The sequence below is a fragment of the Anguilla anguilla genome, chromosome 5 (genome assembly GCF_013347855.1).
Source record: "Anguilla anguilla isolate fAngAng1 chromosome 5, fAngAng1.pri, whole genome shotgun sequence".
Taxonomy (NCBI): Eukaryota; Metazoa; Chordata; class Actinopteri; order Anguilliformes; family Anguillidae; genus Anguilla; species Anguilla anguilla.
The window spans coordinates 64,999,396-65,016,652 of NC_049205.1; the positions used below are offsets into that span (position 1 = coordinate 64,999,396).

General features: G+C 39.6%; 1 protein-coding gene across 1 annotated transcript in view; it reads left to right on the forward strand.

The window, feature by feature from the left end:
- The window catches only part of LOC118227654 (T-lymphocyte surface antigen Ly-9-like), a 237,213-nt gene that overhangs the window by 209,981 nt on the left and 9,975 nt on the right, over positions 1-17,257 (forward strand). Inside the window, exons 13-15 of the mRNA XM_035418386.1 lie at positions 12,112-12,141; positions 13,329-13,349; positions 14,954-14,992. Of these exons, the coding sequence (XP_035274277.1) occupies positions 12,112-12,141; positions 13,329-13,349; positions 14,954-14,992 (90 nt within the window). The remainder of the gene's footprint in view (positions 1-12,111; positions 12,142-13,328; positions 13,350-14,953; positions 14,993-17,257) is intronic.

Consider the following 17,257-nt stretch of genomic DNA (forward strand, 5'->3'; position numbering starts at 1 on the left):
CAGCTAATAAAAACATTTGATACACACACACAAAATGTACAGACATGCTAGTGCACACATTTAAAACAGTAAAATCTTGCAGCCCTGATGTGTACTTCCCTTGTAGCTCACTGGGTAGCGCATTTGCCTTTGTGTCTTTTTGGACGAGTGATAGACCCGGGTTCAAATCCTCCCTTGGACTGAAGCAAACCTCTAACTCATTACACTAGCTTGCTGGCTAACTAAAAATAAAACATTTTAACTATTGCTTTTGCATCTGTAAAATCTTTGTCGGAAAGTCATTTAAATTTCTTAAATCCAATGAAAATATAGCCACACTTCAGGCAGTTCTGCATTTTGCATTTTCACCGAGTTTAACGTTACCTACCTGGCTAAGAAGAGGACAGACCGAGTGTATAACACTAGTACAGATACATTACATTACATTACATTACAGATACAGGTGCCTCCGAACTTAAGCTCCAACCAATGGGTTGCTAAAGGTGTTTTAGGGAGACAGGATAATGAAGGTGTTTTAGGGAGACAGGTTAATAAAGGTGTTTTAGGGAGACAGGATAATGAAGGTGTTTTAGGGAGACAGGTTAATAAAGGTGTTTTAGGGAGACAGGTTAATAAAGATGTTTTAGGGAGACAGGTTAATAAAGGTGTTTTAGGGAGACAGGATAATAAAGGTGTTTTAGGGAGACAGGATAATAAAGGTGTTTTAGGGAGACAGGTTAATAAAGATGTTTTAGGGAGACAGGTTAATAAAGGTGTTTTAGGGAGACAGGATAATAAAGGTGTTTTAGGGAGACAGGATAATAAAGGTGTTTTAGGGAGACAGGTTAATAAAGGTGTTTTAGGGAGACAGGATAATGAAGGTGTTTTAGGGAGACAGGTTAATAAAGGTGTTTTAGGGAGACAGGATAATGAGGGTGTTTTAGGGAGACAGGTTAATAAAGGTGTTTTAGGGAGACAGGTTAATAAAGGTGTTTTACGGAGACAGGATAATAAAGGTGTTTTAGGGAGACAGGATAATGAGGGTGTTTTAGGTAGACAGGATAATGAGGGTGTTCTAGGGAGACAAGTTAATAAAGATGTTTTAGGGAGACAGGATAATAAAGGTGTTTTAGGGAAACTGGATAATGAAGGTGTTTTAGGGAGACAGGATAATGAAGGTGTTTTAGGGAGACAGGATAATAAAGGTGTTTTAGGGAGACAGGATAATGAGGGTGTTTTAAGGAGACAGGTTAATAAAGGTGTTTTAGGGAGACAGGTTAATAAAGGTGTTTTAGGGAGACAGGATAATGAAGGTGTTTTAGGGAGACAGGATAATAAAGGTGTTTTAGGGAGACTGGATAATGAAGGTGTTTTAGGGAGACTGGATAATGAAGGTGTTTTAGGGAGACTGGATAATGAAGGTGTTTTAGGGAGACAGGTTAATAAAGGTGTTTTAGGGAGACAGGTTAATAAAGGTGTTTTAGGGAGACAGGATAATGAGGGTGTTTTAAGGAGACTGGTTAATAAAGGTGTTTTAGGGAGACAGTTTAGTTAGGGTGTTTTAGGGAGACAGGATAATAAAGGTGTTTTAGGGAGACAGGATAATAAAGGTGTTTTAGGGAGACAGGATAATGAGGGTGTTTTAAGGAGACAGGTTAATAAATGTGTTTTTGGGAGACAGGTTAATAAAGGTGTTTTAGGGAGACAGGATAATGAAGGTGTTTTAGGGAGACAGGATAATGAAGGTGTTTTAGGGAGACAGGATAATAAAGGTGTTTTATGGAGACAGGATAATGAAGGTGTTTTAGGGAGACTGGATAATGAAGGTGTTTTAGGGAGACAGGATAATGAAGGTGTTTTAGGGAGAGAGGATAATAAAGGTGTTTTAGGGAGACAGGATAATGAAGGTGTTTTAGGGAGACAGGATAATGAAGGTGTTTTAGGGAGACAGGATAATGAAGGTGTTTTAGGGAGACAGGATAATGAAGGTGTTTTAGGGAGACAGGATAATGAAGGTGTTTTAGGGAGACAGGTTAATAAAGGTGTTTTAGGGAGACAGGTTAATAAAGGTGTTTTAGGGAGACAGGATAATAAAGGTGTTTTAGGGAGTCAGGATAATGAGGGTGTTTTAGGTAGACAGGTTAATAAAGGTGTTTTATGGAGACAGGTTAATAAAGGTGTTTTAGGGAGACAGGATAATGAAGGTGTTTTAGGGAGACAGGATAATGAAGGTGTTTTAGGGAGACAGGATAATAAAGGTGTTTTAGGGAAACTGGATAATGAAGGTGTTTTATGGAGACAGGATAATGAAGGTGTTTTAGGGAGACAGGATAATAAAGGTGTTTTAGGGAGACAGGATAATGAGGGTGTTTTAAGGAGACAGGTTAATAAAGGTGTTTTAGGGAGACAGGTTAATAAAGGTGTTTTAGGGAGACAGGATAATGAAGGTGTTTTAGGGATACAGGATAATGAAGGTGTTTTAGGGAGACAGGATAATAAAGGTGTTTTAGGGAGACTGGATAATATAGGTGTTTTAGGGAGACAGGTTAATAAAGGTGTTTTAGGGAGACAGGATAATGAGGGTGTTTTAAGGAGACTGGTTAATAAAGGTGTTTTAGGGAGACAGTTTAGTTAGGGTGTTTTAGGGAGACAGGTTAATAAAGGTATTTTAGGGAGACAGGATAATGAAGGTGTTTTAGGGAGACAGGATAATAAAGGTGTTTTAGGGAGACTGGATAATGAAGGTGTTTTAGGGAGACTGGATAATGAAGGTGTTTTAGGGAGACTGGATAATGAAGGTGTTTTAGGGAGACAGGTTAATAAAGGTGTTTTAGGGAGACAGGTTAATAAAGGTGTTTTAGGGAGACATGATAATGAGGGTGTTTTAAGGAGACTGGTTAATAAAGGTGTTTTAGGGAGACAGTTTAGTTAGGGTGTTTTAGGGAGACAGGATAATAAAGGTGTTTTAGTGAGTCAGGATAATGAGGGTGTTTTAGGTAGACAGGTTAATAAAGGTGTTTTATGGAGACAGGTTAATAAAGGTGTTTTAGGGAGACAGGATAATGAAGGTGTTTTAGGGAGACAGGTTAATAAAGGTGTTTTAGGGAGACAGGTTAATAAAGGTGTTTTAGGGAGACAGGATAATGAAGGTGTTTTAGGAAGACAGGATAATGAGGGTGTTTTAAGGAGACAGGTTAATAAAGGTGTTTTAGGGAGACAGTTTAGTTAGGGTGTTTTAGGGAGACAGGATAATGAAGGTGTTTTAGGGAGACAGGATAATAAAGGTGTTTTAGGGAGACAGGATAATGAGGGTGTTTTAAGGAGACAGGTTAATAAAGGTGTTTTAGCGAGACAGGTTAATAAAGGTGTTTTAGGGAGACAGGATAATGAAGGTGTTTTAGGGAGACTGGATAATAAAGGTGTTTTAGGGAGACTGGATAATGAAGGTGTTTTAGGGAGACAGGATAATGAAGGTGTTTTAGGGAGACAGGATAATGAAGGTGTTTTAGGGAGACAGGATAATGAGGGTGTTTTAAGGAGACAGGTTAATAAAGGTGTTTTAGGGAGACAGGTTAATAAAGGTGTTTTAGGGATACAGGATAATGAAGGTGTTTTAGGGAGACAGGATAATGAAGGTGTTTTAGGGAGACAGGATAATAAAGGTGTTTTAGGGAGACAGGATAATGAGGGTGTTTTAGGGAGACAGGATAATAAAGGTGTTTTAGGGAGACAGGTTAATAAAGGTGTTTTAGGGAGACAGGATAATGAAGGTGTTTTAGGGAGACAGGATAATGAAGGTGTTTTAGGGAGACAGGATAATAAAGGTGTTTTAGGGAGACAGGATAATGAAGGTGTTTTAGGGAGACTGGATAATGAAGGTGTTTTAGGGAGACAGGATAATGAAGGTGTTTTATGGAGAGAGGATAATAAAGGTGTTTTAGGGAGACAGGATAATGAAGGTGTTTTAGGGAGACAGGATAATGAAGGTGTTTTAGGGAGACAGGATAATGAAGGTGTTTTAGGGAGACAGGATAATGAAGGTGTTTTAGGGAGACAGGATAATGAAGGTGTTTTAGGGAGACAGGTTAATAAAGGTGTTTTAGGGAGACAGGTTAATAAAGGTGTTTTAGGGAGACAGGATAATAAAGGTGTTTTAGTGAGTCAGGATAATGAGGGTGTTTTAGGTAGACAGGTTAATAAAGGTGTTTTATGGAGACAGGTTAATAAAGGTGTTTTAGGGAGACAGGATAATGAAGGTGTTTTAGGGAGACAGGATAATGAAGGTGTTTTAGGGAGACAGGATAATAAAGGTGTTTTAGGGAAACTCGATAATGAAGGTGTTTTATGGAGACAGGATAATGAAGGTGTTTTAGGGAGACAGGATAATAAAGGTGTTTTAGGGAGACAGGATAATGAGGGTGTTTTAAGGAGACAGGTTAATAAAGGTGTTTTAGGGAGACAGGTTAATAAAGGTGTTTTAGGGAGACAGGATAATGAAGGTGTTTTAGGGATACAGGATAATGAAGGTGTTTTAGGGAGACAGGATAATGAAGGTGTTTTAGGGAGACTGGATAATATAGGTGTTTTAGGGAGACAGGTTAATAAAGGTGTTTTAGGGAGACAGTTTAATAAAGGTGTTTTAGGAAGACAGGATAATGAGGGTGTTTTAAGGAGACAGGTTAATAAAGGTGTTTTAGGGAGACAGTTTAGTTAGGGTGTTTTAGGGAGACAGGATAATGAAGGTGTTTTAGGGAGACAGGATAATAAAGGTGTTTTAGGGAGACAGGATAATGAGGGTGTTTTAAGGAGACAGGTTAATAAAGGTGTTTTAGCGAGTCAGGTTAATAAAGGTGTTTTAGGGAGACAGGATAATGAAGGTGTTTTAGGGAGACAGGATAATAAAGGTGTTTTATGGAGACTGGATAATGAAGGTGTTTTAGGGAGACAGGATAATGAAGGTGTTTTAGGGAGACAGGATAATGAAGGTGTTTTAGGGAGACAGGATAATGAGGGTGTTTTAAGGAGACAGGTTAATAAAGGTGTTTTAGGGAGACAGGTTAATAAAGGTGTTTTAGGGATACAGGATAATGAAGGTGTTTTAGGGAGACAGGATAATGAAGGTGTTTTAGGGAGACAGGATAATAAAGGTGTTTTAGGGAGACTGTATAATGAAGGTGTTTTAGGGAGACAGGTTAATAAAGGTGTTTTAGGGAGACAGGTTAATAAAGGTGTTTTAGGGAGTCAGGTTAATAAAGGTGTTTTAGGGAGACAGGATAATGAAGGTGTTTTAGGGAGACAGGTTAATAAAGGTGTTTTAGGGAGACAGGATAATGAAGGTGTTTTAGGGAGACAGGTTAATAAAGGTGTTTTAGGGGGTTTATTAGTCTTTTAGCTTCACTAATTTCTGTCTTTTTGATTATAGGGGGGTTTATTATAGGGGTTTTTTTCATTTTATCTTTGTTGAAAGTGTTTAATGTGTATCTCCATCTTTTTTGGTTCAAGCTAATTTCCCATGCTTTGTTGATTGCCTTTTCTGCCTGTTAAAGAAAAAAGTACATTAGTTGTGATTTCTTTCTTTTCCTTTCAAGGTTTCAAAAGAAAACGCCGAGGTAAGTGTTCTTTTAGTTTGTACATTTGTACAATAACTAATCCTGCTTGAACAGAACAAAAGAAACACGTACACTGCAAAAATACATTTACATGTTTCTCGAATGATAAAAAGATCATGCACTTTCTGTACTGTCAGTATGCAACCTGAACATTGTACCAAAGGGACGACCTTTTAAGATATTTGAATAGCTTGGCATGGAATGTGTGAAACACGCACCACACAAAGAACAAACAATCAACGGAGGCAGCTGATCGCACTAAAGCCACGTTTCCACCAAAAGTACCCAGAACTTTTAGTCCCTTTTAGGAACTACTTTTCAAGGAACTAAAAGGTTCCTTCAGCTCATTGTTGTCTGCGTTTCCACCGCGGTCTAAAGTCCCGCGAAGATTGGGCAAATTTGCCCACTGACGTATGAAAAAGCGAAGTTGTCGTCAGTCCATCTGTCCTATGATTTCCTTTGTAACCCCATACTACCACCGAAGTAGCCTACATGATTTTCTAATAACCGGGACAGCCCTGGAGGGGTTTATTCCACTTATATACAACGGGTTATTGTATTACTTCCCTAGCTCTCTCGTTTTGAACGATCCCGTCGCCCAGCAATGATCTAAGGGAAAATTTTTTAATTCCCAGTTTGCATAACTCTATAAATAAAACCCTCCTTTCCCCAGCATAGATCAGACAATGCATCAAGACATGTTGTACAGACTCCAGGACTCCACAGTTCTCACAATTTCCATCTCTGTGTTTCCCCACTAGCACCATCCCACTTGCTAAACCGCAATGCCCCAGCCTTAGCCTTGTCAATTTGATTTAATCTTTCCGAGGCATATTTACTCTATTACCAGGTTTAACAGATGGTTGGACGTTGTATAGCTTTCTCCCTCTGCTGTCTGCATCGCACTCTTGCTGCCATTGACGATTCAGTCTCTCACTGATGATGCTGCGGCACTCCATCCTGCCAAATGGCACCTGCACATCTACACTATCCCTACATGACCTTGCCTTAGCTACCCTGTCCGCCACCTCATTGCCCTCTACCCCAACATGCGCTGGCATCCATAAAAACTCCACACTACATCCCTGCCTCTCCAGTTTAAAACCCATCATTCAAATCTCCCCAACTATGTCTATTCTAGCCCTTCCCCCCTCACCTCCCCCCAATGCCGTCAAGGCAGATAATGAATCAGTGCACAAGACAGCATTACCCAAATCCCCTTCTTCCACCAACCACAATGCCCACAATAAAGCAACCAGCTCAGCGGAGAATATTGATATCCTATCAGGCAGCCTTCTACTCTGACAGACTTGTACATGGGGTACGTATAAGCAGACTCCCACTCTTCTGCTTTCTGGATCTCTTGAGCCATCAGTATAAATATTTATATAGTTACCCCATCTATTCCTAAGGTGATCCTCCACATACGCTTCAACATTTCCTATTTCACCTTTCTGTATTAACTCTTTTATTCCTAAGTCCACATCAACCTCTGTCCACATCCATCGAGGGATAGGTGGCCAGCATACAGAGGGCCCCCCTTTATTCCATTAAATCCCAGTTCCTCTGAGTATTTCCTTACGGAATATATATAGCTGCCCCTATTAATCCTCCTGCCACCCTTTTCAAACTCCCAGCACTCCGTTAACAGAGAAGTTGATGGAAGAGCTGTTCCAAAGCCTTTTAGCTTAATGCAATAACTTAGCGCTACTTTCTCACGTCGCAGCCTCAGTGGAGCCTCCCCCGTTTCCACCAGCAGCGCTGGGGTCCGGAATGCCTCAGTGCACCTCAGAGCCCTGGCCTGAACAACATCCAGCTTAGCCAGTGTAGACTTGGCCGCTGAACCATATGCCAAGCACCCATATTCAAAGATTGCTCTCATCATAGCCTTATAAATCATCAGCATTACATTTCTATCTGCCCCCCCAGGAACAGCCAGTCAAGCACCTCATAATATTTACAACCTTCTCACACTTACCATTTTTTCCACATGTGCTCTATATGTCAATTTTTAATCCAGCCACACACCTAATAACCTTCACTATCTATTTCCTTCTTTCTGCCAAAGATCATATATTTTGTCTTTGATACTGACAACCTAAAACCCCACTTATCAGCCCAAGCCTGCTCCTTATCTAAGGCTCCCTGCATCTGCCTCATCAAATATTCAACATTGCGGCCTCTCTTCCATATTGCTCCGTCATCTGCAAAGAGAGAGCTTCCAAAGCCATCTCCCACTTCATCAAACATCATTCACCATTATATTAAACAGGACAGGACTGATAACACTACACTGCGGGGTCCCATTATCTACACTTACAGTGTCAGAAAGACTCCCCCTCACCTTTACTTGAATAGTACGGGATCTCAAAAAATATTTTATCCAATTCAACATCCTGCCCCGAATCCCTGCATCATATAACTTAATTACCAACCCCTCTTTCCACAACGTATCGTAAGCCCTCTCTATATCTAGGAAGACACCAATCACTGCCTCCTTATTCACTAGAGCTATCTTAATGTCTCTAACATCAGGATTGCCTCCATTGTTGCTCGACCTAGTCTAAACCCGCTTTGAAATGGAGAAAAATGCCCTCTCTGCTCTAGTCTATGCCGATCAGTAGCCATTCTTTCCATTATCTTACAAATAACTGCTGTAAGGGCAATAGGCCTGTATGATCCAGGACTGTCGGCTTCCTTCCCAGGTTTCAAAATTGGAACGACCACTGCATGCTTCCACTCAGCCGGAATTAACCCCTCCTCCCACACTGTATTAATCAAACATAACATCTCCCCCAAAGCAAAGTCATCCATGTGCTTAAACAACTCATATCCCAGACCATCTCTTCCAGGGGTGGTATTATGCCCTTGCCTTACTGCACGCTTCAGCTCTTGCATAGAAAAGAATAAATTAATCCCATCCCTATTATTTTTTATTTAACCTTTATTTGCCCAGGGTAGGTTCACTGAGCACGGATGCTCTTTTGCAGGAATGCCCACACTCATACACATTCACACCTGGGAGCTGCGCAGTACAACCACAATCCTCTGTTGTTGGCCACTGAGCAGCTCCACTGAAGAAAGAGAACATTGTTTTTAGCCAATTAAATCAGGGGATGATTAGGTGTTTTTGTGTGAGCAAGTTTTTTTTTTTTTTAGGCAAGTTTTTGTGTGAGCCAGATCTGGTATTTTAGCCAGGACACCAGGGAACCCCCTACCCTTTGCAAATAGTATCATGGGATCTTTAATGACCACAGTGAGTCAGGACCTCGTTTTAACGTCTCATCCAAAAGATGGCATCTCCTACAGCACAGTGTCCCCGTCACTGCACTGGGGCATTGGGGTTTATTCGACCAGAGGGAATATTGCCCCCTGCTGGCCCACCAACACCACTTCCAGCAGCAACTCAGTATTCCCTGGTGGTCTCCCATCCAAGTACTAACCAAGCCCACAGCTGTTTAGCTTCAGCTAGTTGGCAGGAGCAGAGTGCGTGGTGGTATGGCTGCTGTGAACATGATCAATATTCGTTTGAAGTTTATGTCCTTCCTGCTCAAGCATTTTTTCCCTCCTCAGCTATCCCTCTCTGCCCACATTACCAATACTATGTACTCTCTGGAAAAACCTGCCTAATAGATCTGCCTTCTTTCTTTGCTTACACCTTCTTTATTTCCTTCTACCATAACAGGAATAGGCAGACCCCTGTTAAGCCCAGCCATTCGATGAATCATACCCCAAACATGCTTAACAGTGGTTTCTGTACCTATAGTGCCACAAAACCTGTGCTAGCTCTCTTTCTTAGCCCCTTTTATAACCCTCCTAGCCTCTGCTCGCAGCCTCTTATATCCAATAGCATGGCGCTCAACTGGACTCTTTCTAAGCTGCCTATACGCTCTGTTACGAGCCTGCACTGCCTCATCACAAGCCTTATTCCACCACGGCACTATTTTCCTCTCTTTCCTGTTCCGCTTGACGTGAATTGATTTTTCAGCCGCTCTTTTCACTACAGAACAGAAGGACTTACTCCATTCTTCTACACTACCCTCACTCATACCATCTCCCAAATCTGCCGATAGTTGTTCTCTAAATTTACCCCCGTTTGCTTTTTGAAAGTTAAATCCTCTCACAGTGCTTTCCTTCTCCACCTGCAAAACTCTACCAAACCGACTTAAAATGAGAAAATGATCACTCCCCATGGTGTAACGCTCCAAAAGATCCCAATCCCTACACCTAACTAACTCAGCCGATGCAAAAGTTAAATCTATACATGACAGACTCCCATTACCAACCTGAAATCTTGTCGGCCTTCCGTCATTCAACATCACAAGCGAGTATTTATCCAAAAGATCTTCTGTTAACACACCATTCCTATCTTTATTTTTGCTGCCCCATAAAGGACTATGTGCATTAAAATCTCCTGCCCACACCACTGGGGGCTGCACTTGACCCATTATTCCATCTAACTTTTCCATACTTGACTGGAAACAAGGGTTATACGGATTTATCACTGAGAATCCTCAGCCTCAGCATAAGACACCCCTTTATTTATCTCCCTATACTGCTGCACCCTCATTTCCTGCTTGTGTTGCTCACACTCACGACTTCCAGCAATATGCCCTCCACCACAACTGCCACACTTAATCTCCTTTTCCTTACAATGAAAAATCTCATGCTCACCCCCACATTTACAGCTCCTTCTAGTTCCACGGCAAGCAGCTGCAATATGGCCATACTTCTGGCACTTAAAACACCTCAAGGGTGGCCTCCTATGTGGATGAACTTTAAAGGACAAACATCCTAGGAACACTCGCTCTGGAAGAGCCTCTTCCTGAAAAGTTAACACTGCAACAGTTGACTCACATTTAGTTCCATCCCGGAAAACTCTTATTCAAAATGCCTCAGCAACCTTCGCACCATCAATGCCCCTGACCAGTTCCTCCATAGATGGTAAAGCAAGACCCCATAGATCACTCCTTTCATACCAGCCCTACTCCCTGGGACAAATCCTTCCACTCGCCTCTTCCCTTTCGCATCCAGAGAAACAGCTTTGGCCAACTGAGCAGCAGACTTACAGTAAACAAGCAGCTTTCCATCTGCCAGAATCCTTGCATTTACAATTTCAGCCAGCTCCTTCAATGCACTAGCGAGCAGACTGCCCTACCTTCAGTTTAAAGATCACTTTAAACTCTTCTGACTGGCTGCTGTCCATTCTCATTATCTTTACCTGCTCTCCCCCTCCGTCTGACTCCTGAGATGAATTACGAGTAGTTTTAGTTTTCCTTTTCCTGTTTTTGCTCTTACTACTTTCCCAACTCCCCCCACCTTCATCCTCAGATTGCATAGTACCAGAAACAGCAGCTCAATTTCTTTGTTTGATTGATTAAGACAATATTTAGTCAAATTCTCGTGTTGTTTGTACGGATCGTTAGGACTTCCAGGAGGAACTCTCTTTATACAAGTAGCTCCTCCCCTGGCATGAACCACCATGCATTATATCAATTAGCTTAGAACAGCCAAACTACAATAAATGAACAATACAGAAAACATGAAACCAATTTCATAAGTAATCTATAACGTAAGAAAAGAGAATAAAGGCACTTGAAATGATCTACACGCAAATTATAAATAAATGCAAAAATTCCCCCCGTAACCTGAGACTGCAATGGTAGATGCCATCCTCCCCCGAGCTGAGACGCGGAAGTGAGTACGTTTAGCATGGTTTTAACGGTCAGTGAAAATAGGGGTGATGTGTTATTCAACCAAAACATTTAAACAGAATCATTTACACGCTAGTCATTTGCCACATAAATAGTAAACATTACAAACTAGCACCAGCTAGACCTTATCTGATACAAGAAAAATGATCACATTATCAGAACAGACAGACAGAACAGTCATTGCAACACGAATACCTAACACAAACATGACTTTTCCCCTATGTGAAATAAGCTGGCATTTTGGAAAAACAGAGTTGCGTGATCTTTAATAAAAATGATTAGCATGGCTTACAGGCTCGTCACGGAATCAGCCCGTGACAGTGATTTAGGGTAACGGGTTGCTAAAGATGTTTTAGGGAGACAGGTTAATAAAGGTGTTATAAGGGGTTTATTAGTATTTTAGCTTTACTAATTTGTCTTTTTGATCATAGGTTGAGTTTTTTTCATTTTATCTTTGTTGAAAGGAACCCACTTCAGACTTTCATTCAGTTTGATCTCAAAATAAATGGATCCATAGCAGAAAGAATCTTGTGATTCAAGGCACAATTGTTATATTTTAAATCCAGTATTGAGATTGAAACTATTTCCCTGTAGGGAAGTGTTAAATTGATGCATCACATTTAAACAAACCCAACTGATCATTGATCAGTTTGTTTCCATTGTAGTCCTTTGTGATCCTCACTTTAGCCTCTGTTTAATGTGTATCTCCATCTTTTTGGTTCAAGCTAATTTCCTATGTTTTGTTCATTGCCTTTTTTGCCTGTTCAAGAAAATAGTACATTAGTTGTGATTTCTTTTTGTTTCTCAAGGCGAAACAAGGCTGGAATTATCCCCAGATGGTAAGTGTTCTTTCAGTTTGTACATTTGTACAAAATCGAATCCTGCTTGAACAGCACAACAGAATAACATACACTGTAAAAATACATTTTCATGTTTCTCGAATGATACAAAGATCATGCACTTTCTGCACTGTCAGTCTTCTTTTGCATCTGTAAAATTTTTGTTGGAATGTCTTTTAAATTTCTGAAATCCAATGAATATATACCCACACTTCAGGAAGTTCTGCATTTTGCATTTTCACCGAGTTTAACGTTAGCTACCTGGCTAAGAAGACGACAGACCGAGTGTATAACGCTAGTACAGATACGGGTGCCTCAGAAATTAAGCTCCAACCAATGGGTTGCTAAAGATGTTTTAGGGAGACAGGTTAATAAAGGTGTTTTAGAGAGACAGGTTAATAAAGGTGTTTTAGGGAGACAGGTTAATAAAGGTGTTTTAGGGAGACAGGTTAATAAAGGTGTTTTAGAGAGACAGGTTAATAAAGGTGTTTTAGAGAGACAGGTTAATAAAGGTGTTTTAGGGAGACAGGTTAATAAAGGTGTTTTAGGGAGACAGGTTAATAAAGATGTTTTAGGGAGACAGGTTAATAAAGGTGTTTTAGGGAGACAGGTTAATAAAGGTGTTTTAGGGAGACAGGTTAATAAAGGTGTTTTAGAGAGACAGGTTAATAAAGGTGTTTTAGGGAGACAGGTTAATAAAGGTGTTTTAGGGAGACAGGTTAATAAAGGTGTTTTAGGGAGACAGGTTAATAAAGGTGTCATAAGGGGTTTATTAGTCTTTTAGCTTCACTAATTTCTGTCTTTTTGATTGTAGGAGGAGTTTTTTTCATTTTATCTTTGTTGAAAGGAAACCACTTCAGACTTTCATTCAGTTTGGTCTCAAAATAAATGGATCCATAACAAAAAGAATCTTGTGATTCAAGGCACAGTTATATTTGAAATCCAGTATTGAGATTGAAACCATTTTTCTGTAGGGAAGTGTTAAATTGATGCATCAAATTTCAACAAACCCAACTGATCATTGATCAGTTTGTTTCCATTGTAGTCCTTTGTGATCCTCACTTTAGCCTGTGTTTAATGTGTATCTCCATCTTTTTGGTTCAAGCTAATTTCCTATGTTTTGTTCATTGCCTTTTCTGCCTGTTCAAGAAAAAGTAAATTAGTTGTGATTTCTTTTTTTTTTCAAGCTGTCAGAACTGTAATCAATGGTAAGTGTTCTTTTAGTTTGTACATTTTTACAATAACTAATCCTGCTTGAACAGATCAACACAAACACGTACGCAGCAAAAATACATTTTCATGGTTCTCGAATGATGAAAAGATCATGCACTTTCTGAACTGTCAGTATGCAACCTGAACATTGTACCTAAGGGAGGACCTTTTAAAATATTTGAATAGCTTGACATGGAATGTGTGAAACACGCACCACACAAAGAACAAACTATCAACAGCGGCATATGATTTCACTAAATGTGCAATTTACCAACATGTAACTGCCTGCAGGACAGCAGACCGAGATACTCCTGGTCTGCAGAGACAAACTCGAAAGATATGATTATGTTGGGATGGCAGTTACAACTTGGTGTGGCTGCATGCCCCATACGTGAACAGCGCTGAGAGTTTGGCACTTTTCAGGGTTCTCTACCACAGTAGCACATAAAATAACCAAAAAGCCTCAATAATCATCATAATCAAATAATCATAAAAATAAATAACCACAACAACCACCACAGACCCTGTCATTTCTGTAGATTCTGACACCATTTCAACAGACAGAATTCACAAACAACTTCACATCTGCACAATAAAGCCCCAAACTTTAGATTTAGCATTTTTTTACATCTTCTTTTTTTTTCCTGCCTGATTTACATCATCTCAAATTTTCCAAGCCCAGAAAGAATGTTTCCACATTGGACATTTAGGTACATCAGCTAATAAAAACTTTTGATACACGCACACAAAATGGACAGACATGCTAGTGCACACATTTAAAACAGTAAAATCTTGCAGCCCTGATGTGTACTTCCCTCGTAGTTCACTGGGTAGCGCATTTGCCTTTGTGTCTTTTTGGACGAGTGATAGACCCGGGTTCAAATCCTCCCTTGGACTGAAGCAAACCTCTAACTCATTACACTAGATTGCTGGCTTACTAAAAATAAAACATTTTAACTATTGCTTTTGCATCTGTAAAATCTTTGTCGGAAAGTCATTTAAATTTCTTAAATCCAATGAAAATATAGCCACACTTCAGGCAGTTCTGCATTTTGCATTTTCACCGACTTTAACGTTAGCTACCTGGCTAAGAAGACGACAGACCGAGTGTATAATGCTAGTACAGATACAGGTGCCTCCGAAATTAAGCTCCAACCAATGGGTTGCTAAAGATGTTTTAGAGAGACAGGTTAATAAAGGTGTTTTAGGGAGACAGGTTAATAAAGGTGTTTTAGGGAGACAGGTTAATAAAGGTGTCATAAGGGGTTTATTAGTCTTTTAGCTTCACTAATTTCTGTCTTTTTGATTGTAGGTTGAGTTTTTTTCATTTTATCTTTGTTGAAAGGAATCCACTTCAGACTTTCATTCAGTTTAATCTCAAAATAAATGGATTCATAGCAGAGGGAATCTTGTGATTCAAAGCACAGTTGTTATATTTGAAATCCATTATCGAGATTGAAACAGTTTACCTGTAGTGAAGTGTTAAATTGATGCATCAAATTTCAACATACCTAACTGATCATTGATCAGTTTGTTTCCATTATAGTCCTTTGTGATCCTCACTTTAGCCTGTGTTTAATGTGTATCTGCATCTTTTTAGTTAAAAAGCTTCTCGACAATTTGGATCTACACGCTTATGGTAAGTGTTCATTTAGTTTGTACATTTGTACAAAATCTAATCATGCTTGAACTGCACAACAGAATAACATACACTGTAAAAATACATTTTCATGTTTCTCGAATGATACAAAGATCATGCACTTTCTGCACTGTCAGTCTGCTTTTGCATTTGTAAAATTTTTGTTGGAATGTTATTTAAATTTCTGAAATCCAATGGAAAATATACCCACACTTCAGGAAGTTCTGCATTTTGCATTTTCACCGAGTTTAACGTTAGCTACCTGGCTAAGAAGACGACAGACCGAGTGTATAACGCTAGTACAGATACGGGTACCTCCGAAATTAAGCTCCAACCAATTGGTTGCTAAAGATGTTTTAGGGAGACAGGTTAATAAAGGTGTTTTAGGGAGACAAGTTAATAAAGGTGTTTTAGGGAGACAGGTTAATAAAGGTGTCATAAGGGGTTTATTAGTCTTTTAGCTTCACTAATTTCTGTCTTTTTGATTGTAGGTTGAGTTTTTTTCATTTTATCTTTGTTGAAAGGAAACCACTTCAGACTTTCATTCAGTTTGATCTCAAAATAAATGGATCCATAGCAGAAGGAATCTTGTGATTCAAGGCACAGTTATATTTGAAATCCAGTATTGAGATTGAAACCATTTTTCTGTAGGGAAGTGTTAAATTGATGCATCAAATTTCAACAAACCCAACTGATCATTGATCACTTTGTTTCCATTGTAGTCCTTTGTGATCCTCACTTTAGCCTGTGTTTAATGTGTATCTCCATCTTTTTGGTTCCAGCTAATTTCCTATGTTTTGTTCATTGCCTTTTCTGCCTGTTCAAGAAAAAAGTAAATTAGTTGTGATTTCTTTTTTTTTTTCAAGCTGGCAGAACATTAATCCAAGGTAAGTGTTCTTTTAGTTTGTACATTTGTACAATAACTAATCCTGCTTGAACAGAACAAAAGAAACACGTACACTGTAAAAATACATTTTCATGTTTCTCGAATTATAAAGAGATCATGCACTTTCTGTACTGTCAGTCTGCAACCTGAACATTGTACCTAGGGGAGAACTTTTTAAATTATTTGAGTAGCTTGACATGGAATGTGTGAAACACGCACCACACAAAGAACAAACTATCAACGGCGGCAGCTGATCGCACTAAATGTGCAATTTACCAACATGTAACTGCCTGCAGGACAGCAGACCGAGATGCACCTGGTCTGCAGAGACAAACTCCAAAGATATGATTATGTTGGGATGGCAGTTACAGCTTGGTGGGGCTGCATGCCCCATACCTGAACAGCGCTGAGAGTTTGGCACTTTTCAGGGTTCCCTACCACTGTACCACATAAAATAACCAAAAAGCCCCAATAATCATCATAATCAAATAATCATGAAAATAAATAACCACTCCAACCACCACAGGCTCTGTCATTTCTGTAGATTCTGACACCATTTCAACAGACAGAATTCACAAACAACTTCACATGTCTGCACAATACAGCCTCAGACTTTAGATTTAGCATTTTTTTCCATCTTCCTTTTTTTTTTCCTGCCTGATTACATCATCTCCAATTCTCCAAGCCCAGAAAGAATGTTTCCCCATTGGACATTTAGGTACATCAGCTAATAAAAACAGTTGATACACTCACACAAAATGAACCTACATACATACACACATTTAAAACAGTAAAATCTTGCAGCTCTGATGTGTACTTCCCTCGTAGTTCACTGGGTAGCGCATTTGCCTTTGTGTCTTTTTGGACGAGTGATAGACCCGGGTTCAAATCCTCCCTTGGACTGAAGCAAAACTCTAACTCATTACACTAGCTTGCTGGCTAACTAAAAATAAAACATTTTAACTATTGCTTTTGTATCTGTAAAATCTTTGTCGGAAAGTCATTTAAATTTCTTAAATCCAATGAAAACATACCCACACTTCAGGCAGTTCTGCATTTTGCATTTTCACAGAGTTTAACGTTAGCTACCTGGCTAAGAAGACGACAGACTGAGTGTATAACGCTAGTACAGATACGGGTGCCTCCGAAATTAAGCTCCAACCAATGGGTTGTTAAAGATGTTTTAGGGAGACAGGTTAATAAAGGTGTTTTAGGGAGACAGGTTAATAAAGGTGTTTTAGGGAGACCGGTTAATAAAGGTGTTTTAGGGAGACAGGATAATAAAGGTGTTTTAGGGAGACAGGTTAATAAAGGTGTTTTATGGAGACAGGTTAATAAAGGTGTTTTAGGGAGACAGGTTAGTAAAGGTGTTTTAGGGA